Here is a 25,422-nt window from a genome sequence, read left to right as displayed (position 1 = left end):
CACAAAGGGTTAAATCGAGTTGAGCTTTGATGAGTCATTCAAGTGCACCCCTCAAATGCATTTTTACAGGAGACTGTAGGACGGTGTGTTCCCCTGTCCTTTTCCCCCTTCTTCTCTTTTTTCCCCTCCCTCTCTCTCACGGTTTTATGTAATCGTTTCTGCCCACAAGAGACAGCGATAGGCCCCTGACCAGGAAAATATGGTAATGAGGATTGATTGGTTGAGTAAAATGCTTCATTCATCAGGAAATAGGAGATCCAGCTCCCATTCACAGCTTCAGCCAAGAACTGATCACATCATCAAAGATTTCCCCATAATTTCACAAAGCGGCATGAGGGAATGCCTGAACTGCGGAGACCGAGAAATATTTTCCTTCATTAATCTCGGTGGGATATTTTATAAAAGTTTCTCTTTTGTCGGGTTCTGTCCGTATGTGTCTTCGGTCTTGCGCACACTTGACTGGATCTGTATCTCCAGAGACTCCAGAGCCCATCTCTCCTGTCTTTGGCTGTGTTGCCATGCCAACAGCTCCTCTCAACAGGCTGAACAGGTCCACGCACACACACACACACACACACACACACACACACACACACACACACACACACACACACACACACACACACACACACACACACAAATATTCACCCCTCCCACACGCACACACAAATGCACACACATATTGACCCCTCCTCCAAACACGCATTCGGTCACACTTGTTCACGTTAATGCACAGTCAAGCCGGTTTCATATATAGACGTGTTATTTATAACCTCGTAAGACCTTTAAAGATAAAACTTAGTTTGGGTCTGCCTGCAACGGTCTGTTTTTACTCCCTCTGGGACCCGAACTACTGATCTACAAGCATGTTTATCTAAACGGGTTATGGGGTCTATGGCTCTGTAATTCTGAACTAACCCCAGAGAGCCATAACTCAAGGCCCAGACAGCAGATACAAGAGAAACATCCAGAAAAACAAGAACACATCTGTTTCTCCTCAGGACACGTGCCATGCGACTCAACACCCATCTCGGAGAAATCCATTCCTGTAACAAATGATGACACAGTTTGATTGCGATTCCAGCAGAACTGAAAGCCAAACAAACAATTTGGCCAGTGAAAAAAGAGAAGGAGGAGAGGAGCGGAGAGGAAGAGAGGGAAGGGAAAATGGGAGGGGGGTGAAGATCGTTGTCTTGATGAAGGCCAGGTTTTTGAAGAGCTTGGCCTTGCTATTAACAGGAATGAAAAATAAAAAAGTAGAGAAAAAAAAGACTAGAGAGGATCTGCACTTCACACCCTGATTAAAACTTAAAATGTACTCTACTGTATGTATGTGTGTACTTTTCTCTTGCTTTATGGCATTTTCCTTAACACTGACTCCTCAGACCGTTTGAAATCATAATTTTGATGACTATTTTTGCAAATTGTGTGGCCTTAGCTGTCTACATCCCTTTCCCCGAGGACGATTCCAACGCTACCAACTCAAACCTGGTAAGAGACTCTCAGCTTCACAGCACAAAGTCAGAAATGAGCATGATGATGCTGATTTGAGAGTGATGATAATGATGATGATCATTATGGAATTAAGACTGTAATTATAATGTTTGTGGTGTGCTGCTGCTGATGGGAGGACTGATGAATATGGCGATGGCCGTAGTGATGAGGATGATTATGATTGTAATAGTGATGGATGTTATGTGATATTGGTGATGATGGTGGTGGTAATGTGATTATGGTAATGGTGAGGATGATGTTGGTTGTGATGGTGATGATAATGGTGATGGTTATGTGATGTGATTGTGGCAATTATAGTGGCAGTGCGGACGGTGACAGTGATGTAATGGTGAGGATAATACTGGTTTGTAATGGTGTTTGATGGTGAATGGTTTGTGGTGGGGATGGTTATGGCTGTGGTGTGATGATGATGGTAATGCTTTGATGTTATGGAATTACTTCAGCTATATGAGCCAAAACTTTAAGGTCAGCTTATTGCTTTTTTGATTATGTTTTTATTGTTGTGATTTATTTTTGCATATGGCTCTAAAAATATAAAGCACTTTTAAATAAATCGACTGTTAAATAATGCTTTATAAATAAAGAAAGAGGAAGAAGATGATGGTAATGTTGTGATGTTGATAACTGTGACAGCAGGTGATGATGGTGTTAGTGGTGTAGGTAAAGAGGATTGTGATGGTTATGTTATAGTAATGATGTTGGTGATGATTATAGCAATGATAGTAGCAGTGTCAATGTTTATATCAGTCATTAGCTGGGAAAAATCACTCTACTATTCTTTAATATTTAGAATGAATTTTAGAACTATTTCTTTATCGTTATCTTTATAGTTATCGTCCTTGGTGTGAACACGTCTTTAATGTGAATAATGGGAAATGGAAATGCGTTTGCCGAATAAATTTCTTCATGCGCATCAAAAAAGTAATGTGACTTTGCACTATGGGGCGGGATAACCTGACTAACCAGTGAGTGATCTTGTTGCACAGCATCTGAAATGTTGTTATGGTCATTCTGAAATGCCCAAACAAGGTCTGTCATCAGTTTTTTTTTTTTTTAGATTTGTCTCCCAGAACTGTCTTACATGACTGCGTTCCGTTCCCAAACATCAGACATCAACCTCTGAAATGTGTGCTGTGTTTTGTCTGCTTGCTCTGAGGCACAAGTAATTTATTATATATGCAAATTAATATATTCAGTGACTTATCCTACTTTTCTTAGTGATTTTTAGTACAAGTTTTTTAGGAAGTGTTGATTTTGTTTTTATTGACTCGTTGGTTGGAAACGGTGCTTATTTGTAAATGTTTTATGTGATATTCCAAGTTAAATTCGCAACTTCGGATGGAAACCGAGCTAGAGATGGTAATGGTGAGGATAATACTGGCAGTGACTGGTAGTGATGGTGGTGATAGCAGTGGTGGGGATAGTTATGGTTATAATGGTGATCACTGATGATGATGGTAATGGTGATGGATGCCATGTGATTGTTGTGATAATGTGATGGTAAACTCGTGACGTTGATGATAATGGTGATGTGGATGTGATGATGATGGTAGTGGTGAGGATGGTTGTGATGGTTATTATAGTAATGATGGTTGTGATGATAATGATAATGGCAGTGTTAGTTACAGTGAGGACGGAGATGGTATTGGTGAGAATAATACTGGCGGTGACTAGTAGTGATGATGGTGGTGAAAGCAGTGGTGGAGTAGTTGTGGTTGTAATGGTGATGATGGTAATGGTGATGAATTTTATGTGACTGGTGATAATGTGATGGTAACATTGTGATGATGATGATTATGATGATGATGATGATAATAGTGATGGTAGATATGTGATGGTGTTAGTGGTGAGGATAAAGATGGTTGTGATGGTTGTGGTAGTAATGGTGGTGATGATGATTATGGCAATGTTACAGTGAGGATAATGACGGTAATGGTGGAAATGGTTACGATTGTGATGGTAATGGTGAGGATAATACTGGTAGTGATGATGCAGGTGATAGCGGTAGAGGGAATTGTTGTGGTTGTAATGGTGATGGTGATGATGATGGTAATGGTGATGGATGCTATGTGAATGTTGTGATAATTATGATGTAGTTAGTGGTGAGGATGAAGATGGTTGTAATGGTAATGTAGTAATGATAGTGGTGATGATGATGATTATGACAATGTTAGTTACAGTGAGAATAATGACTGTAATGGTGGGAAGGTTATGGCTGTGACTGATGGTAATGTGAGGATAATACTGGTTGTGACAGTGATTGGAAATGATTTTGGCAGTGATTATAGTAATGATAGTAACAGTTATAAATTGTGATTGTGGTGGTAGTTATGGTTATGACGGTGATAGTAATGGTAAGGATAATACTGGTTATGACAATGATTGAGAATGATGGTAGTGGTGTTTATTGCAAGGATAGTAGCGGTGATAATGTTGATGGTGGTGGTAGTTATTGTTGTGATGGTAATGGTAAGGATAATACTGGTTGTGACAATGATTGGAAATAAGTGGCGTAATTATGGCAATGATAGTAACAGTGATAATGGTGGTGGTAGTTATGCTATGATGATGTAATGGATGATACTGGTTGTGATGGTGATTGATAGTGGTTATGTAGTGGTGAGGATGAACATGATTATGGTGGTTATGATGTGATCTAATAGCGAGAATGATAATGTTAGTTACAGTCATGGTGAGTGATAGAGGTTATGTGATGGTGGTGGTAATGTGATGATGGTAGTGTAATGGCGGTGACCATATGCTAATGGCGGTAATGATAGTGATGATGGAGATCAACACTGATAGTGGTGGTTCTGCTGATGATGATTGTGGTTATGACGTTATGTTGGTGATAGTGGTTGTAATGATGACATGGTTGATGAAGATGATAGTGATCTGTTGTGTGAATGATTAAATAGCTCTCAACTTTTGTGAGGTGCAGTTGCATTTTCTAACTTATGAATTTGAAGTGCAGATGCTGGATCTAGAATAGAGAGATCGGAGCTCTGTAAGCTTAAGAACAGCCTGTGTGCTTCAGTGCTCAATGTACAGTATATTCAGCCTGGATGAATGCAGAACGATGGAGTGTGTGGGTAATCTGGATGTTTGGCTGTGGAAGGAGTTCTCAGACCTCTCAGAGATTCATGCTGTAGCCTGAGCAACACTAATCCATCCACATCAGCTCTGAGATCTGAAGCCGCATTATGTCTTTTCCCAGCGAAGAACACAATGAAAACCTGTAAATGCGTGAATGAAAGTGCGTGTCCACGCTTTTAGGGGTACGTAGCTCACGTCCGAGCAGTGATTGCGGTCACATTTGCAGCGGTATTATCGGTTCTGCGAGTATTTTTCCCCATTTGTTTTCTCCATAGGTATTTAAAAAAATGATTTGAATCAAACCAGCAAGCTCTGAGATGAATCATTTTTGATGATCATTACAAACTCTTAATTAAATGTATATAAAATGCAATATATTTTAGGTTTATTAGTATATACAAGTTATGTATAGTATAGTTGTTGGAACACGTAAGAAGACTCAAGTACGATGCTTCATGGGAGTGGGCTTTTACTGACTCAATTACGCCATTTGCAATGCCTCATGGGAATGGGCTTTTATTGACTTGATTGTGTCATTTGCAATGCTTAATGGGAGTGGGCTTTTACTGCAATCATCATTTCCATGGTAACAGTGACTTCTCTCATTGGTGAATCTAGCTGTCCTTGGTATTATGGGTAATGTAGTTGTTTGTGGAAAATCAGTAATTAAACACTAAAATGGATTTTTACCCCAAGAACCAAGCTTACTATAGGCAGGTTATAGTGACACAAGCACGGTCTCCTTCATTTGATACGTACACCCCTCTGCTTATGGGCTATGAACGGAATCTTTTGATGGGTAGAGGTTGTCATGGATATGGTATCCTTGGTGATGGTAAAATGCACAGCTACCGTGGTAACACAGTAACTATGCAGCCAACCTGCAGAGCAGAAGGTGCATTCACTCGGAGACAAAGAACTCTTCGTTAACTATCCACTTATCTGTTGCTCCCTTCCACGGTTAGTGATATGAAGCTCCCTCTCCTCATTATAACGATTACAGATTCGACAAGTACAGCAGGTCTAGCACATAAATCTCAGACCCTAAGTTACTGGTCAAGCTGCGTTTGTGGGGTTTGACATTGTCCAACAAGGAGGAGTTGCTTTCACACCACTTCTGTGAGCAGACACCTGTGGAGCAGCGTCTGACAGAAACTCAGCAGCAGCCAGACATCAAATCTGAAAGGAAGCTGGTTAAAAAACATTGTTAATTAAGAAGGAGCTTCACACCAGTATTTATTAGGCATAAACAATCCAGAAATCTGTTAACACTTTTTGCATCTGCATTTATTCCATACAAGAAGCTTCATTAGTCTGTGGGTTGCTTTAACTAGTAGCCGACTAATTGAAAACCTGTACAGTTAAGCTGGGCTTAACTGACCCTGACTAGACGTGTTCCTTAAGGAGTGTTTATATAAGAAGTGTTAGCTAGATTGAGCGCAACAGAATGGAACAGAATGCAGGAGTCTCAAGACGCGTAAAAGACAGACTATTTTTAACTTGACATGCCGTCTTAAAAATGCAACACTCGTAGTGGGACGCTATAAAACAGTGTGAAATGTGACGCAACGGCAAAAGACATCCATCTTAATGTACTGTATGCGTGTAGTGTCGGCACTTTAAAGCTGAGTTTAAAAATGTAGCATTTCCAAAAAGAGTTGTACTCCTTTGAAAGGAGTAAAGGAATAGTCATCCAAAAATGAAAATTTTGTCATCATTTACTCACCCTCATGTCTTTCCAAACCTGTATATGTTTCTTTCTTATGTTGAACACACAAAAAAATATTCTGAAGAATTATGAAGAACAAAACATTTGTTGGTCCCCATTGATTTCCATAGTGGGGAAATTCTATGGATGTCAATGGGGACCATCAACAATTTGATTACCATCATTCTTCAAAATATCTTCTTTTGTGTTCAACATAAGGAAGAAACTCATACAGGTTTGGACGGACATGAGGGTGAGTAAATTATAAAAAAAATTATGAGAAAATGTAATTAATAATTTACTGTGTACTGTATTTATTATGTATACAAATACACAGACATGTATATTTTTAAGAAAAATGTTTATATATTAAATATATTTTTGTATAGTATAAATTATACGAGTATAAATATACATGTAAATACATTTAAATTTTTCAAAATACATGTGTGTATTCATATATACATAATAAATAGTACACACACATATATTATGTAAACAGAAACTTTTATTTTGGATGCGATTAATCACGATTAATTGGTTTACAGTGCTATATATGTAACCTAATTCTAATATAAAACCTTTTAACAAATGCAATTTGCAAGTACAATTATTGATATGATGTTATAAAACTACATGCATAGTAAGTATAAAACACTCAAATAAATGAACTTTGGTGTTGGAAATTAGAGATTTCGTTTGGACAAATGACAATAAAGGTATTCATATTCAATGTATTACAGTTAAATAAAATATTTATAGTAGTCCATTGCAGAGTCTGCAAAGTGCGTCGTGACTGAAGGAACTATATGTGTTTAATAGGTAAATGCATATATTGAGTATGTATGTGTATAAATATGATTGTATCAAGCAGGATATGTCTGATTGGTGCAATCTGAAATAAAGGCGTTTTTATTTTTAGAGCGCTGTGAGAAAACGGCTGTCGCTGAGACTCTGGCGACCGGCCAGTTCACATTCTGCCCATTTCATCTCCACAAACATCATATTTAGACAAGATCCATTCTCTCCTTGCTGCACAACCCACACAACACATGTGCACCCCTCCCTTACCCGCTAGAGTGAGGCTGTGCCATAAAGATGTGCCATGGTGAGCGTGTAAGAGATATCTGTGTGTAAGGTGTAGTGTGTGTGTGTGTGTGGTAAAGGTGTGTGTGGAGTGAGTGGGAAAGGGTCAGAGCTCTGTGGGGACGGTGCAGTATTTTAAGGCAGCTAAAAACATCACTAGTGCAGAGAGTGACCCACATACATTTCTTTCTCTCTCCTTCACTCTCACTTTCCATAGCGCCCTCTATCTGCTCCACTGAACACTACAGCCTAGTGTTGCTTAAACCTGGTCAGAGCGACACAAGTATATCTCAGTTATGTGCTCTCTGTGACACCACGGAGATGTATGAAGTTGTGTTTTCATCTGCTGTGAATGTGTGTGTATGTGTGAGAGAGAGAGAGGGACAGAGAGAGAGAGTTAAAGGAGAATGATCTTTACTGTGATGCTGTGTGTCAGTGAGTTGGGGTCCGTTTCTCTCGGTCTCTCTCATCTTGCTGAATGTTCTCAGTTCTGCTGCTGCTGTCACCATGCCTACCAGGAAATTTCCACTCCACTAGATGAGGTCATTGTTAAAGAGCTCAGAACTATTTCTCTCTTTCTTTTATCCCTCATCTTTTCTTTTTTCTGAGAGAGAGAAAAAGAGCATCTATTTATCATTCTATCATTCTGTCATTCTATCGTTCTATCTGTCATTCTGTCGTTCTGTTGTTCCATGTGATCACATGGCATTTTGTTAGTGTTAATGAAAGAATTTGACATTTATCCCTCATGTTTTCTTCTCTATCTATCTATCTATCTATCTAGAACAATATTGTGATATACAGTATGGAAAAATAGAATGACAGACACTACCAGTCAAAAGTTTTTGAACAGTAAGATTTGTTATGTTTTTTTTTTTTTTAAAGAAGTCTCTTCTGCTCACCAAGTACAGCGAAAACAGTAACATTTTGAAATATTTTTACTATTTAGAATAACTGTTTTCTATCTGAACATATTTTAAAATGTAAAATTGTAAAATTAAAGCTGAATTTTTAGCATCTTTACTGCAGTCTTCAGTGTCACATGATCCTTCAGAAACCATTTTAATTATGCTGATTTGCTCTCCAAGAAACATTCATTATTATTATTGTTATTATTATTATTATCAATTTTTAAAACAGTTGCGTCATTTTTTTTTTTCCAGGATTATTTGATGAATAGAAAGATCCAAAGATCAGCGTTTATTGGGGGGAAAGAAATTATAGAAATTAATACTTTTATTTAGCAGGGATGCTTTAAATTGATCAAAAGTGATGATAAAGACATTTATAATGTTACAAAAGATTTCTATAAAATTCTACTCCACTGTTTTCAACATAATATTAATAATAAATGTTTTTGAGCAGCAAATCTGAATATTAGAATGATTTTTTTTTTTTCATGTGGCTGGTGTAATGCTAAAAATTCAGCTTTGAAATCACAAATTTCTTCTTAAATTTAAAATCGTTATTTAAAATAGTAAAAATATTTCAAAATTGTGCTGTTTTGCTGTACTTTGGATCAAATAAATGTAACTTCGGTGAGCAGAAGAGACTTCTTTCAAAAAACATGAAAAATCTAGTCGTGTATGAGTTTTTCTGTCGTTCTGTCGCTCTATTTATCTTTGTATCGTTTTATCTAATCACATGGCACTTTGATACTGTGGTAATGAAAGAATGTGACATCTAGCGAGGTGTCTGCTCTGTGTGTGTAAATATTTGAGCAGTATCCCATCTATTTGTTCATCTTTACCACCTGTTGTACCTTTATTGTTTGGTGATCCATGGCAAGGTCACTTGGTTGCCAAGATTAAATCCATGCGCATCTTCAGTATCCGTCTCTGTTTTCCCCTGTTTCTGTTTTACATTCTCACCCCTTCATAGGAGATCTTTGCTGACATTTAAAGCTGTGCACAACTCTGTCCTCTGTGTGCGTTTGTTTAGGAAGGTGGGGTTAAGGTAGCGTCCTACTAAACAAATCAGAGGTGTTTCAGTTCAGCTCAACTTTGCTGATGTCACAACAAATCTACATTTTTTTCCATAATTGATACAAGTTGCATTTTAACAAGAAAATAAACGTTTAGCCAAATGCAGTACTGTGTAAATTGCTTTCTTCTGAGTCAGTTTTTCTCTGGGAAGGTGTTGAAGTACAGCATAATCCCTTTTTTGTTCATTTTGTTGTATAATTTTGTGATATTGAGCAAACAAAATCTCTGTCTGACTCATTTCTGTTCATTCTAAAATGATTACGACAAAGCTTTGTAGACTTTCTCACTCTTAGAAGATCTGAAATACACCTCTTTCAAATATGGAGAATATTTGGATTAGAAACAGACTGGATGGATGAAAAGTTGTCCAACTACCGACCAAACAATTAGTGAGGTTTTATTATATACAGCATTGATGCTTTAAAAACTGCTTGATTTGACACATCCCTGTGATGTGACGTTTATTTGTTGAATGTCTGCGAGGGGCAGAGTGTTCCCATTAGATGATCCGCGACTAGTCAATTTCGAAAAGATGTGTTTGAGAGACAGTGCATCAGTTGCATAGGGGCCACACGTGGCAAATGCAGCAGATGTTTATTGCATGTTGCACAGTGTGTGTGCATGAGAGGAAGTTTGATTTATGCCTGTGTATGTGTGTGGGCTGTGTTACTTCAGTAATAAGCATTTGATCTTTTGCTTCCATGGTTGTTGTATATATAACTGGTTTGTGTCAGGATGTGCATTTATGGTCAATTTTGGACTTGAAAAAAGTATGCTGATTTCATAAAGAAAAGTGCAAAAAAGACATGTGCTTGAATTGTAATCTCACCACAAATGTGACATTTTGAGTGGAATGTGAAAAAATGTTATTTTAGTCAAGCAGATGTATTAACTCAGCTTCAGATGTTCCTGCTTTATATGATCTGTCGCTACATGCTGATGTTAGGCTTACTGAAGATGTTCTGTGAAGTTTTGTGCAAGTGTATATATATGGACTTTTGGGAGTATTTTTAGATCAGACATAGCGTACAAAGTGGCTACGTTTAAAACCATGGATGACTGCATGTTACTGGAATATGGAGTCATTCTCTGCGGTCCGGGAAATGTTTATGCTACACATGCAAGGTGGTTACATGTTTTATATTTGTAGCAATAGCCAAAAATACTTTGTATGGGTCAAAATGATTGATTTTTCTTTTATGCCAAAAATCATTGGGAAATTAAGTAAAGATCATGTTCCATTAATATATTTTGTAAATTTCCTACCATAAATATATCAAAACTTATTTTTGATTAGAAATATGCATAGCTAATAACTTAATTAGGACAACTTTAAAGGCGATTTTCTCAATATGTTGATTTTTTGGAAAGCTCATGTATTCAGCTTGCAGATGATGTATAAATCTCAATTTCAGAAAAATTGACCCTTATGACTGATTTTGTGGTCCAGTGTCACATTTGTAATTGAATAACTCACTAAAATTATTTTCACTTGTGAATGGGGCCAATTCAAAGAGTTTATGTTAAATGATTTTTCATCATGGCAATGCCATAAACTGTAAAACATCTGTACAAATGATGATTTAAACAACTTAAACAATTCACAAATGTAAATTATAAATTATATTTTATAAAATTAGAAACTTCACTATTTTGCATTTAAATTTCTCAGAAATCTTCCCCGTTCACTTCCATTGTAAGTGTTAATTTTTTTTAAACAATGGAAAGTTGCTAAACAACCCCCTGAAAACCCCCTCATCTAACCCCTATCTCCCTCACCCTCATTTACCTCCTCACAGTTATGACCCTTAAATGGGCATAAATGAATAGTAAATCATAAATGCGCTTTGTGTTATGCGAGTTTCCTCTGCAGATGCATATTTAATGCCAAACACAAAGACACCGAAGCATTATGGGAGCAGTGGGAGGCATTTTATCAGCCTGAACACAGTACCGTAACAGCATGTGACTAAACGCCCACCTGCGTCAGACTGCTGTTTATTAAACATTCAGATCATATGAAATCATATCGACTGCATTGATCGGCTTGTCCTGCGGCCAGCAGAACGGCGACATCATCAGCGGCGTGCCCGAAATCCGTCGGCACGCAACCTGGTACAGTGTGTCCTAAAGAAACAAGAAAGGGAAGTGAACGGCACCACGAACACGAGCGTGTCCTACACTCACTCACTCACTCACACAGCTCTGGGATTTCAGATTGAGGACGAGCGAGAAAAATCGCTCTGTTTCTCTCACGCCGCTTTTGCTCCCTCTCTCTCTCGCTCTCCTTACCTTGACCACAGTTTGTGAAGGACACTTGGGTAGGTGTAAGGTTGTAATTCAAGCAGGTTAGTGACACATTGCTCCTCACCTCCTCTGGACTTCTCTTGCACCTCTCCATCCCTCTTTCTCCTCCTCCTCCACCACCTCCTCTTTCTCCTGTTGTCAGGACTCGGGGGAGGTAACCCAGATTTTGTGGCCGGTGGCTGCAAGCTGATGTTCTAATACAAACGATGGCTGAACTATGAATAATGAATCAGCCCCCACTCTTAAGAGCTCCGTCGCTCGCTCGCTCCTCACGCACTAATCAGAATGAGCTCAGAATGACCTTGCGTCGTCTTCCTTGTCCTCCTCCAGTGGTGGCCTCAAGGGAAGGACAAAAAGTCCCTCATTCTGACAGGACCGTTGAATTTTAATCTCGCGACTTGACGTTTGGTCTTGAATCAATGCATCGGGGCAATAATGACTGGCGGCGGAGGCCCTTACGGACCTGAGGCCCGCCATGTTATGCACTTCTCAGCGACTCGTAGGTCACCTCGCTGAGGGAGATTGTGATGTTTAAATACATCCTGGAGTTTGTGGAGTTTTGTTGCTTATTGGTTGCTTGGCTTCTACTTCTGTGACATCATGCTGGAAAGCCCTGCCCATAGTTGAATCTGATTGGTCCAAAATTGGATTATGTATTAAGCATCAAATGTTGTCATTGGCTATGATTTAGGATTTTCACTTTTATACAGTAAACTTATTGTCATAAACTGGGTTTAAAATTAACACCCAACAACACCAGTGACGGGTTACAAATATTAACTTCTAAGCCAATCTTGCGAGTTATAATTCATAAATTATGTCCTCAATTATGTGGTCAAAACGCATTGTTTTCTACAAGTGTGAATGCACCATTAGGCTGTGTATGAAGCATTTTTAGTAATACGTTTTTTTGTGGCAAACACCTGTATTTACACTCATTGAAGTCACTGTTCATTCTTGAAGTAAACATTTGTAAGAGTAGAGTGTCTGTTTTGGACTGCCGCTTTGAACTTGAGAAAGTGAGTACAGAATGGCGCTTCCAATGTGCAGTACCGATTAAATGTCCTAAGCGCTTCACTTCTCACCCAGTGTGCGACTGGAGCCCTTTGGAGATGAGGCCATTTTTTTAAATGAATATCAATAGAGGAGGAAACACTTCAATGTGCTGATGTCAGTGCACTGACTTTTTGTTCATCTCTATGAATTGAAAGCTTTTTCACTGACCTTCAACGTTATGTTTAATACATTCATTTTTATATTATTTTGAAATGACAGCAAAGTTTTAATTTCTGTTTTATTTCATGGTATCTCCAAACAATGACTGACTTATTATTAAAAAATATTTTATTTTATTTTATTTTATTTTATTTTATTTTATTTTATTTTATTTTATTTTATTTTATTATTTTATTTTATTTTATTTTGGGCTGTCAAACGAGAGTTTAAGTTTGCCTAATGTCTGTGAACTGTGTGTAATTATTATGTATATATAAATACAAACACATTCATGTATATATTTAAGAAATATTTACAAGTGTATTTATTTATTATCATTTTTTTATAATTTATATTGTATATAAATACAAATATTTTGTGCATAAATAACATATTTCTCTTAAATATATACATTAATTTGTGTGTATTTATATATACATAATAATTACACGTAGTACACATATATTAGGCAAACTCAAACTTATTTTAAAAAAAGATTTATTTTTGGCGTTTTTATGCCTTTATTTGGATAGGACAGTAGATGGACAGGAAGCAAAGTGGGAGAGAGAGAAGGGAGTGGGATCAGGAAAGGTCCACAAACCGGGATTCGAACTCGGGTCGCCCACAGCGCAATGGCGCTATATATCGAAGGCTATTGGTGTCGATGACAGCCCTCATTTATTTTATTTTATTTTATTTTATTTCTGGTAGAGGTTTGAAAGGCTGGTAACTTAAGAATAGTCAGATGTGGCTGGTGAGTGAAAAAGTTCATTCCAACCTCTGGTTGCAAACATATTTAGTGGGCCACACTATACATTTTGCCATTTTCAATCACTGTGTCGTGTTTTCTGTTTCTGTGAATGAGAATAACATTTAGCTTTGGGAGGCATTACACATTGTTTCCTTTTGTGCTGTGTAAATACATTAATGTTGCTTCTGTACTGAATTGAGAAGTATGAGTAAATGCATCTTTTTATCACGCTCTCTCTATGAGAGTTTTAGTTGAAAGAAGTGCTGCGTTGGTCTTTGTGTGCCCTACTCCTTGCCAGAATTTTGTCCTGAGCCTTGTGAATCAAAGTGATGGCCTTGCAAAATATAGAGTAAAGCTCTTTATGGTTTTGCATGTAATTGTTAATTTAGCTTCTTCGTTTTTACATTTTTTTGAGGCACTTAATATTGTGAACTGGTGTTGTATTGCCTCATTTCTAATTAATTTTACAAATTAGTCATTTGGCTGACACCTTTTTCAAAGCGACTTCAAGTACACGGAGCACAAGGACAGTCCCCTGGAGCAAATTGAGGTTAAGTGCTCAAGGTTACAACTTTGGTTTCAATCCCAGATCTATCCACTAAGATACAACGGTAAGTACACTTGTCTTGATCTCATGACGTGTATTTGCTGTTCAGTGTGTAGCAGGTACATGTTCATTGGAAAGCTTATACTGTGGCCAAATAAGAGCTGTAGGGCAAGATGGATGAGGAGTTGTTCTGAATGAGTAAAAGATGTGACATGGGGCTGTGTGGTCAAGTGGTTAAAGGCTTCTGACCAAAAGGCTGGTGAATGATTCCCACAGGGAAATATCTATGAGTGTTTTAGTATGCATGGAATACATACTCCATTTGCGGAGCACAGTTTGTGGAATATTGATTACTGAGATGCAACACTATCTCTATCCAGCATGATGAATAAGTAACATCGACCACAGGGTTTAATCGCTCCCTTGGCTCGTTATTTGATCAACTCATTATTTAAAGAGACATTCCACCATTTATTTCATGGCTTTTTATTTTATTTTTGGTGGGTTATGTCTTTATGAATTTAGCTGCTTCTTCTTCTTCTTCTTCTTCTTCTTCTTCTTCTTCTTTTTCCTTTCTTTTTTTTTAGTTTACCCAAAAATGAAAATTTTGCATACATGCATACAGGTGTGGTACCTATGGAAACCCATTTCTGCCACTGAATAAAGAATAAAAAAAGGTAATTGTGATTTTTTTTTTTTTTTTTTTTTTTTTTTAATTTTTTAATCGCAAAATTCAGATTATTATTTTTTTTGCTTAATACAAACTCACAATTCTGACTTTTTCTCAGAATTGTGTGATGTAAACTCACAATCGCAAGTTATAAAATGAAAATAGCAGGATTAAAACTTCCTGTTGCGTGAAATAAAGTTAGAAGTGCGAACGTGCAATTCTGACTTTTTTTTTCTCGCAAATGTATCTCACAATTCTGACTTTTTTCTCCCAATTTTGGGTTTATATCTCACAATTCTGTTTTTTTCTCGCAAATGCAAGTTTGTGTATCACAATTCTGACATTTTTTTTCTCAGAATTGTGTGATATAAACTCACAACTGTGAGTTATAAAATCAGAATAGCAGGATATAAATTCGCAACTGCAAGAAATAAAGTCAGAATTGCGAGATAAAAACTTGTGATTCTGACTTTTTTCTTGAAATTTCTGGTTTATATCTCGCAATTCTGACTTTTTTTAGAATTGAATAAGTATAAAATATTTTATAAATATAAAATTTTATATATATTTTAAATATAGAAATAAACTATAGGGGAAAAAACTAGGGGAAAAAAGACTGATATGTTCACAGATTTGCCAGTTTATATCTCACAGTTCTGACTTAATAACGCAATTGTGTGAGATATAAAGTTGCAATTGTGAGATATAAACTTTTTGAGTTTGTAAAAGTTTAAGTCTCACACTTTGTTTCTCAGATTTGCAACTTTATATCTCGCAATTCCAGCTTTCTCAGAATTGCAATTGCAATTGCAAGTTTATATCATGTAATACCTACTTTATAACTCACAACTGTAAGTTTATATTGCACAATTCTGAGAAAAAAGTCAGAACTCCAAGTTTATATCTCACAATTCTGACTTTATAAATTGCAGTTGCATATTTATATCTCACATATAGGTTTAGAACCTCAGTTGCTCAGTTTGTTTATTTATTTATTTATTTATTTTTATAATTTTAGATTAAAAGTACAAAAATCAAAAAACATCCACACACCAAAACAAGATGAAAAATGTTCAAGGTCTTTTGAACAAGAATTTATTACTTAAGATTTACATAGAGGTGACAATAAAAAACAGTGCACAAACAAAAAAAACAAACGTTTCAGTCCTGACTGGACTATCTTCAGTGCTACAGTTCCAAGCAATGATGAGCAAACATTTAAGGAGATCAAGGCACACAACAGAGACATCAGATGATTAACATGGATCAGCTGGACAATTAATTACAAAGGCAATGAATAATTAAAAAAAAAAAAAAAACTTTATGGGCTGCAGAAACCTCTAAAGAAAGCAGGAAAGATTTAAAGTTACACTTTTAGATTACCCAGAAATGAGAATTCTGTCATAAAGGTGTAGAACCACTTGACAGTGAGCAAATGATGACAGAATTTTCATTTTTGGGTGAACTATCCCTTTAAGAATTATTTAACATGACATAATTTTCATTTTTGGGTGAACTATCCCTTTAAGAATTATTTAAAACAACTAAACAACTAAAAATCCAAAATATATATTTTTAGATGATTAGTATGGGAGAAGCATGCCAGCTTTCCAAAAAACAGTATGTCAAATATTTATAAACCAGAAAAAAATGAGATGAGGCCACAGGAGAGGGGCTGCCAGATTTGTAAATGGTGATGAACGGTGGCACACCTGATACACCCGTAGTACACCCTTATTGTATTCATACTACACACATGTACTGTATACAAATAAATTCTAATTTATTAACGCTCAACAAGACAAATGCATTACATACTCTGCAGCTCCTCTTTGAAACAACTGCACACAGTATGCACTGTGCATTACACTTTCTACGTGATCAACTGCACCTGTAGAATGTTCTGGATCAGTTCTCCATGCGACTCCAGTTAAAACACAGATCATCAGTGGGCGTGTTTAGCTCCGTGTAAAAAAACTTTACAAGTTGCTAAGCAACATGATCAACACTTAGTGTCTGTTTTTGAGGATCTTAAGAAAAAAAAATGAGCTTTTAATAGTAGAGACAGAGGGGAGGGTGTAAATAGTAGCAAGGCAAGAGAGAGATGGGGAGGTGGGTGGTTGGGTGGGGGGGTATTTGGGGATGTGGAACAGCTGCATCCTCTTAGCCTGCCAGGGGGGCCGCCCCCAACACACACACACACACACACACACACACACACCACCTTTGCCCCACGGCCCGAACTATAGTTAGCTGTCTGTGCGCTGCCTAGCAACCACATCCAAAGCAGAATGATGGAGGTTCAGCACGTCCCTTGTTCTATCTCCGTCCTTCTTTCTGTGTCATTGTAGCTTTCTTGCTGCGAGTGTGTGGTTTATACTGCAGGAGTGACTTGAGTGAAGTTGCGCTGTGATCTGATTGGCTGTCACGACTTACGGTCTGTGCCGTCACTGCTGTACTCTGAGCTGATTTGGGCCGTAACCTCAAAAGGGTTTGACAGATATGACACAGCTAAGATGTTACCTGTGTGTTTTAGCGCATGATATATCACGCACACACACACTTTCATCTCGTCCATAGGTTTGTGACATCCCTGAAGCATAACAAGATGAGATTGTATTCATATGGAAATGTCCTCTTACGCTTTACTAATGAGATATCAGCTCTCTCTCCTCCTACTCTTCTCTCTTTCTCTCTCTTTCCCTCTCTCTGTCACTCTCCAAGGTGTTATCAGTAGGTGATGTGGTTGAGTAAGATAGATCTAGCGACTGTGTGTGTGTGTTTGTGTGTAAATGTGTGTGGTTCTCCTCATCACACCATCCTCTCTGCTGTCCGTTCCAGTGATGTTTCTACCAACAGCTCATCTCAATTAACAGCTCTTTTTTTGATTTCCAGAAGGTTGTAGCATCTTGCGTAGTACACAATAAAAAAGGAAATCTGTTATTGAAAAGACCATTGTTTTACATTTATAGAACTAACACATGCACAGTTAGTTTAAAATGGAAAAATGTGATTAAAGCATATATATGCCTGTATAATACAATTTAAAACTGCAGTACTCCACATATTTTAGTGTGATTGTTACTGTAATTGTTTGCATAATCACAGTATTCTGTTTATGTGAGCTCCAACCTTTAATCGCATTATAAGCGTGCATGTCAACATAATGTAGCCTCTGCCACTAGTGCCTTCTGGTTGAAGTATATACACCATAAAGATGTGTTTTTATTACTTTATGTGAGTGTATATCTTGAACATAGTCAGATTTACTGTCGATATAGTGATAACTCACAATATGGAATTCATAAGATGTCCTGTTACTGTTATCTCTTAGTATGAATATATTTCATAATATAAACACGTACGGTCCAGACCACATTATGTTTTTTTTCTGTCTCTGTTTCTCTCATACACACAGATATATGTATATGTAATATGCAAAGATGAATCTATGCATAAAAGACTGCTGAGTGGGGCATCCTTACCTACTCGTACCGTTACCATTGAATTATTATTATCTTATATGTCGAGCAAAGGCATTAATCAAGCACTGGCCTTAAAGAACAAACACATCTGACTGCAGAAATCACACCATCAATGAGAGCTACATAGAAAAACACAAATAAATCATGATAACTATAGCTGTGGGAATGGGAACCTGCCCTTTTGTTTTGAGGAAATGTTTTGTAGCATTTGTTATAACCAGCATTGCTTAGCTAAAATGTTTATTTCTTTTCATTATGTTTCTCTGAGCCGGCAGGCAGGTCAGATCTGAAAGTTGAGAAAGGTCACAATTATGCTCACGGAGTGTCTAAACACTGTTTGATGCTATATAAATATGCCATAGGCACCACACTGAAGTTACTATGGACGTGTGTGTGTGTGTGTCTATGGGAGTGTGTGTAGACTGAAGTTAAAGTGAGTCAGATTAAACCGTAATTGTGATGTTGATAATCTCTGATGCACATCAGATGTTTTTAATTACAGTGAACTCTCCAATACTACTCCCTCTTTCTCAAACACACACGCATGCATAAACAGTCCTACCTAAAATGACACTAAAGACACGTCACTGACAGCATGACTCAAATGACTAATAATAATTTGAGGTTGTGTGTGTGTGTAAGATGGATAAAGCATCTGGCTGATTGATTAGTGTTTTCTAGACAGATGAACTCTAAGCCTTGGACACACACGTAACACATATATTCCCCGTAGCCTCTCAATCCCTCTATCTCTCTTCGTTCCTTGCGCAATCATTTGTTCATCACCCCCCTCAAGATGGCTGAAAGAGGAAATTGAGTGAAATTCTATTTGGCGCTTGGCAATTTCCTCTCAGATCAATCTGATGCTGGACTTTTGTTACCAAGTCAAACCTCTTATTCTCTCGTTCTCTATTTTATATTGTTTAATTTTATTTTCTGAATGCATGTATAAGCTGCTGTAAATAAGTGCTGTACAAATACATTTAAAAAGCAGCAAGTTAAGAAAACATCAGCAGTTTGATGCTTGTGCTGCAAATAGTCACAACTCGACCAAATACAGAAACGTGAGGCAAATACTTGCAACGCAGCCAAATACAGAAACATGCTGTAAATATGCATATAATGCGTATTTGCAACACATTTCTGTATCTGGTTGTGCGTGAGTACTTGCAGCGCGTTTCTATTTGGTTGTGTTGTGAGTACTTGCAACACGCTTCTGTTTGGTTGTGTTGCAAGTATTTGCAGCATGTTTCTGTATTTGTTTATGTTGCGAGTACTTGCAGTCATTACTGTTTGGTTGTGTTTCAAGTATTTGCAGTGCATTTCTGTGTTTGGTTGTATCACGAGTACTTGCAGCACATTTCTGTTTGGTTGTGTTTAAAGTACTTGCAGCGCATTCCAGAATTTGTTTGTGTTTGCGAGTATTTGCAGTGTGTGTCTGTTTGATTGTGAGTATTTGCAGCGTATTTCTGTATTTGGTTGACTTGCGAGTACTTGTAGCGTGTTTCTGTATTTGGTTGTGTTGTGAGTACTTGTAGCACATTTTTGTGTGGTTGTTGCGATTATTTGCAGTGTGTTTCTGTATTTGGTTGTATTGTAAGTACTTGCAGCGCATTTCTGTATTTGGTTGTGTTGTGAGTACTTGAAGCTTTTTTCTGTTTGGTTATGTTGCAAGTACTTGCAGCGTGTTTCTGTATTTGGTTTTGTTGTGAGTATCTGCAGCATGTTTCTGTTTGGCTGTGTTGTGAGTATTTGCAGCGCGTTTCTGTATTTGGTTTTGTTATGAGTATTCACGGCACTTTTTGTTTGGTTGTGTTGTGAGTGTTTGCAGAACATTTCTGTATTTGGTTGTACTGCAAGTATTTGCAGAGCATTTCTGTATTTGGTTTGGTTGCAAGTATTTGCAGCAGGTGTGTTGTCAAACTGATCAAGATTTTTTTCTATTTGCATACTGTTTTTCATTTGCAGCACAGAACTCTCTTGGCCACCGTAGAAATGTCCTAAAGAATCCTGTCTTTTCTGCTTAGTAATGGTGGTAATTTCACTTCACCCTGGTAATTTCACCCTGGTTTCATAGTCAAGGCTTAAGCCTAGTCCCAGACTAAATTGCACGTCCGGGCTGTTTTAACTGAAAGAACCTTACACTGATTGATCTTAAAATATGTCATTTTCATTGATATGTATCAAGATGCACACCAGTAGTGTTTTTGTCCAAGCTATGTTTATAAAAGCTACTTAAATGTCCTAAACCTGGCTTAACCTAAGCCCTTTCTGTGAAACTTGGCCTTCAAGTTTGAAGTCAAGTTTCAGTATTTTTTTTCCCTGCCAGTTTTGTCTGCCTTTTTCAAAATTATAAGTCTGGTCTTTTGAATAGTAACAGCACACCTCTCCTGAACAAACCACATGATTTGAAGTATCATTTGTCCGTAGCTCAAATGGTGTGAGGCCAAGTTCAATAATTAGGGTTTGGAGTTTGTTCATTTGGTCATGCTGCTGTGTTTTCCAGTGTGTTACGACACTGTTATTTTTAGAGCTTTTGGTATATTTGTCTATGAGTGTGTGTGAAGTTCGGTATAATGTGACCCTGTTTGTCATTATTCCAGGCGTGTATTGACAGGAAGGTGGCAGTGATAAATGTGAGATATGGATTTGGAGAGTTTGGGAGAAAATGAGAGGAGGAGAGACAGTGTGTGTGTGTCTCAGAGAGAGAGTCACCTTGTACTGAGGAACAGAGATGCCCACAGACCCTCATATATTACCATCATCCCTCACAAACTTAATTACACTCACACACACACATTTGCCAAGCTGTTCCATGTTTTATGGTGTCCATGCCATTGGATGCTCCTCTATCCTGTATCCTCTCTCTCTCTCACTCTCTCTCTTTCTCTCAGACAGAATGAATCACTCATGCTCTCATCCTTGAGTATCAGTAAATCAATCACAGTGAATGAGCGCACATCCTTCACCTTAGAGAGAGAAAGAGAGAGAATGATTTTTTTTGTCTTATTTTGCGTCATTGTTTAATGTAAATGTTGTCTTAGCCAATAGTTCTTTGGCAAATATGTAATTATCTGTCATGCCAGTACGGCACATTGAAAGAGAGAGAGAGACAGAATTCCACCTGGTAACCCTTATGCTGAGCTGCTGGGATCACTGCAGGCAGTGTCAGTGAGTGCATGTATGTGTATGTGTGTGTGTGTCGCTGGGTAAAAATTGATTTGTTGGCATCAGAGGTTTAGTTAGCTGTGTGTTTCAAGAGGGACATGTTTAAGTGTGGCACAGTGTTCTGTTCTTTGCTCTCCCGACACTGAAAGCGTGACACAGCGTTCGCAACCTCTTTTTGCTTCTGTGACATTAAATGCAGGTCATTCAATGAGAAAAAATGTAGGGCGGGACTAGGTTTTATCATCTTCTTTGGGAAGTTATTGGATCGTTAAAAGTACTTGGTAGATGGAGGGGAGGGGCTTGATGACATCAGCTGACAAGGAAAGTCACTATAGAGGTTATTATTTTTGATGGAAGATTACTCTGACAAATCTGTTTTGTTTGTTTGCTTTGGATAAAAATGTCTGCTTGATTTATATATGTAAATATTTGTTTGTTTCCTCAATTGTAGGTCGCTTTGACTAAATGTGTCTGTTAAATGTGCAAATATAAACTTTTTTGTTTGTTTGTTTGTTTCCTCTACTGGATAAAGTTATCTGCTAAATGCATGAATGTTTGTTTGTTTGTTTGTTGGTTTGTTCATTCGTTTCCTTTATTGCGAGTCGCTTTGGATAAAAGTATCTGCTAAATATATAAATGCAGGCGTATTTCATTGTTGGTATTTTTGTTTGTTTCGTCTATTTGATAAAAGTGTCTGCTAAATGCATGAATAAAAAATGTTTGTTTGTTTGTTTCCTGTATTGTTGGTGACTTCGGATACTGTCTGCTAAATGTAGGCGTAATTTTTACTTTTTTGTTCATCTCGTCTATTGGATAATAGTGTCTGCTAAATGCATGGATGTAAATGTTTGTTAGTTTGTTTATTTATTTGTTCGTTTCCTCTATTGCAAGTCGGATAAAAGTGTCTCCTCAATGTATAAATGTAGGCAAATTTTTTTTTTTTTTTTTTTTTTTTTTTTGGTATGTTTGTTTATTCTATTGGATAATAGGGTCTGCTAAATGGATGAATGTAAATGTATGTTTGTTTGTTTGTTAGTTTACTCTATTGCAAGTCGCTTTGGATAAGTGTCTGCTAAATTCATAAATGCAAACATAATTTTTTGTTAGTTTGTTTTGTTTGTTGGATAATAGTGTTTGCTAAATGCATAAATGTAAAATATTTGTTTGTTTGTTTCCTCTATTGTTAGTCACTTTGGATAAAAGTGTCTGCTAAATGTATAAATATAAACTTAATTTTGTTGTTGGTTTGTTTGTTTCGTCTATTGGATAATAGCATCTGCTAAATGCATGAATGTAAAATGTTTGTTTGTTTGTTTGCTCGTTTCCTCTATTGCAAGTCACTTTGGATAAAAATGTCTGCTAACGGTACAAATGCAAACATAATTTTTTGTTGGTTTGTTTGTTTCGTCTGTTGGATAATAGTGTCCTAAATGCATGAATGTAAATGTTGTTTGTTTGTTCGTTTCCACTATTGCAAGTCGCTTTGGATGAAAGTGTCTGCTAAATGTATAAATGTAGGCGTAATTGTTTGTTGTTTTGTTTGTTGCACCTATTCGATAATAGTGTCTGCTAAATTAATGAATGTAAATGTTTGCTTCCACTATTGTAAATCTCTTTGTGTCTGCTATATATATATAAATATAAACACTGTTTTTTTTTTTGGTTTGTTTCCTCCATTGTAAGTCACATTGGATAAAAACGTCTGCTAAATTTGTAAATGTAAATGTTTGTTTGGAATTATGTGTCGCTATTAATCATTCTCTACTAGGTCACAATAGCCTTTTTTCATTGTTTTGGTTGGACTTTTTAATATGATTCCTGACATTTCATATCATGATCCTTCCAGTATGTCTTCAGGAAGTTGCACTTTTCTATCTCAGTACTGTTGCGCTAATGTTAAAGTGCACATTTCCCATAGGATTATGAGAATATTAAAGAGAGATGGCAATGACTCAGCAATATGGATTTTTTGATTGAAAAAGAGATCACTCACAAAATAGACGGCATGAATCATTTCAGAGTGATGTAATTACAACCGTTTCTCCTCAACAACTCGCTCAGTTCTTGCAGGCAGCCTGGCACACGGTGGCAAATCTTTTTTATTATTCAATTTTGATGAAAACTTCATGTGTTTTCTCTACATTTTACGTAACATCTCCAAGTTTACGGTGCATTCATGTTGACAGTTGACGATTTAACCACCGGAGGTTGCCGGGTGTCTGTGCGGCTGGTTGCTAGTAGGCGTTTCATCTCGACTGCTGGGGGCAGATCACATGTCCTCTACTGTCTTCTTTCCCATTGGTGGTCGCAGTATTGCGTCACCATTCATTTGCTTAAAGTTTAACTCTGGTCTACTTTAGATCTACACGATCTGTGTCACCTCACACCAGCAACTCACATGGAAAATGTATGACTTCCGGCTGTTTTGTCAGTCCTTAAGAGAGTTTATATCTGTTTTAGACACACCTGCCACACGACATTCATATGCTCGCTTGTCTCTTCCCAAAGCAAATCTTTTCTCCTCTCAGCTGCGGATTTCGCTTTCTCTCTCTCACGACACCACCCACTACCTACAGTTTTAGTCCATCATAACCCGCAACTGGTGTGTGTGTGTGTGTGTTTGTGTGTGTAGTTAAGGCATGGCTCTGTTTTTCAGCCATCTGTTATGGAGTTCACAAACTGTTTTTATTGCTGTTCCTCCTGATATAATGGCTCAGCCAACACACTCTAACACACATACACAGGTGAATTAGTTGTAAAGTTGTCATTTTACTAGCTAAGATGATTAAACGTTAGCCAGTATTTGTACTGAATGTCATAAATTAGTAGTTTAATTAAATACATCACATAATTACAGCTATACAGGATCCTAATTTTAACATTAAATATATATATTTAAATTAAATACTGCATGTGATAATGTTTCTGAGCTTTGTTATGACACTGTATTCAACTCAAATCTGTTTAGTTCTTCATATTTTGAACATATGAATTTTGATTAAAATCAGATTTTCGGAAATGTTTGAATACTTAGATCACTTAGTTTGTTATTCTTTTTCAGGATGCAGTTTGACTGTAATGTCATACACAGAATGCACAAGTGTGTACAAATTCTGTATTTCTGAACTCATTTATTTACGTCTACACTCGTAAAAATAAAGGTTCTTATTGGCATTGACGGTTCCATCTTCAGTATCTAGGGAACCTTTTGCTTTTCACAAAAGGTTCTTTGTAGTGGAAAAAGGTTATGCATTTCACTGTAAAAAATGAAGAAGTTATAAATGAAAAGAAAGAACTATTTTAAAGTAATGTTTAATACTTTAAATCAGTTAAAAAAATGTATTTGTAAAATTTACTAGCAGTTTCTGTGTTAAAATTGTTTCTACACCTATTTTTTAATGCTTAAAATGAATATGTTCTTTTGCACTTGAAAAAAAGTTCTTTTAAGGTTCTTTGGGAAACCCGAAAGTTTCTTTTTGGAACCTGTACTTTAAGTGGTCTTAAGCAACTTACTGGATGGTAAATTAGTAAAAAATGAATGATTTCAAACACGGCATATACATAAATAGGCAAGTTTTAGTACAGTATATTGCTTCTGAAGACTGTATGTGACTCTGGACCACAAAACCAGTCTGAAGTCGCTGGGGTATATTTGTAGCAATAGCCAAAAATACATTGTATGGGTCAAATTTTAGATTTTTTTTTTTTTACGCCAAAAAACATTAGGAAATTAAGTAAAGATCATGTTCCATGGAGATATTTAGTAAAATTCCTACTGTAAATATATCAAAACTTAATTTTTGATTACTAATATACATTGCTAAGAACTTCATTTGGAAACTTTTTCTCATTTTCTCAAGATTTAAATTTTTTTGCACCATCAAATTCC

At 36.9% G+C, this 25,422-nt stretch overlaps 1 protein-coding gene across 19 annotated transcripts in view; it reads left to right on the top strand.

The window, feature by feature from the left end:
* Nucleotides 1-25,422, top strand: part of cacna1c (calcium channel, voltage-dependent, L type, alpha 1C subunit) — a 154,057-nt gene that overhangs the window by 57,517 nt on the left and 71,118 nt on the right. For all 19 annotated transcript variants that reach the window (XM_051107814.1, XM_051107804.1, XM_051107807.1 and 16 more), the window contains exon 3: nt 1,386-1,491. In XM_051107814.1, coding sequence (XP_050963771.1) covers nt 1,386-1,491 — 106 coding nt within the window. The remainder of the gene's footprint in view (nt 1-1,385; nt 1,492-25,422) is intronic.

This window comes from Labeo rohita, chromosome 4, assembly GCF_022985175.1.
Source record: "Labeo rohita strain BAU-BD-2019 chromosome 4, IGBB_LRoh.1.0, whole genome shotgun sequence".
Lineage (NCBI taxonomy): Eukaryota > Metazoa > Chordata > Actinopteri > Cypriniformes > Cyprinidae > Labeo > Labeo rohita.
The sequence above is the reverse complement of the archived record's forward strand: the minus strand, read 5'-3'. Positions and strand labels throughout refer to the sequence as shown.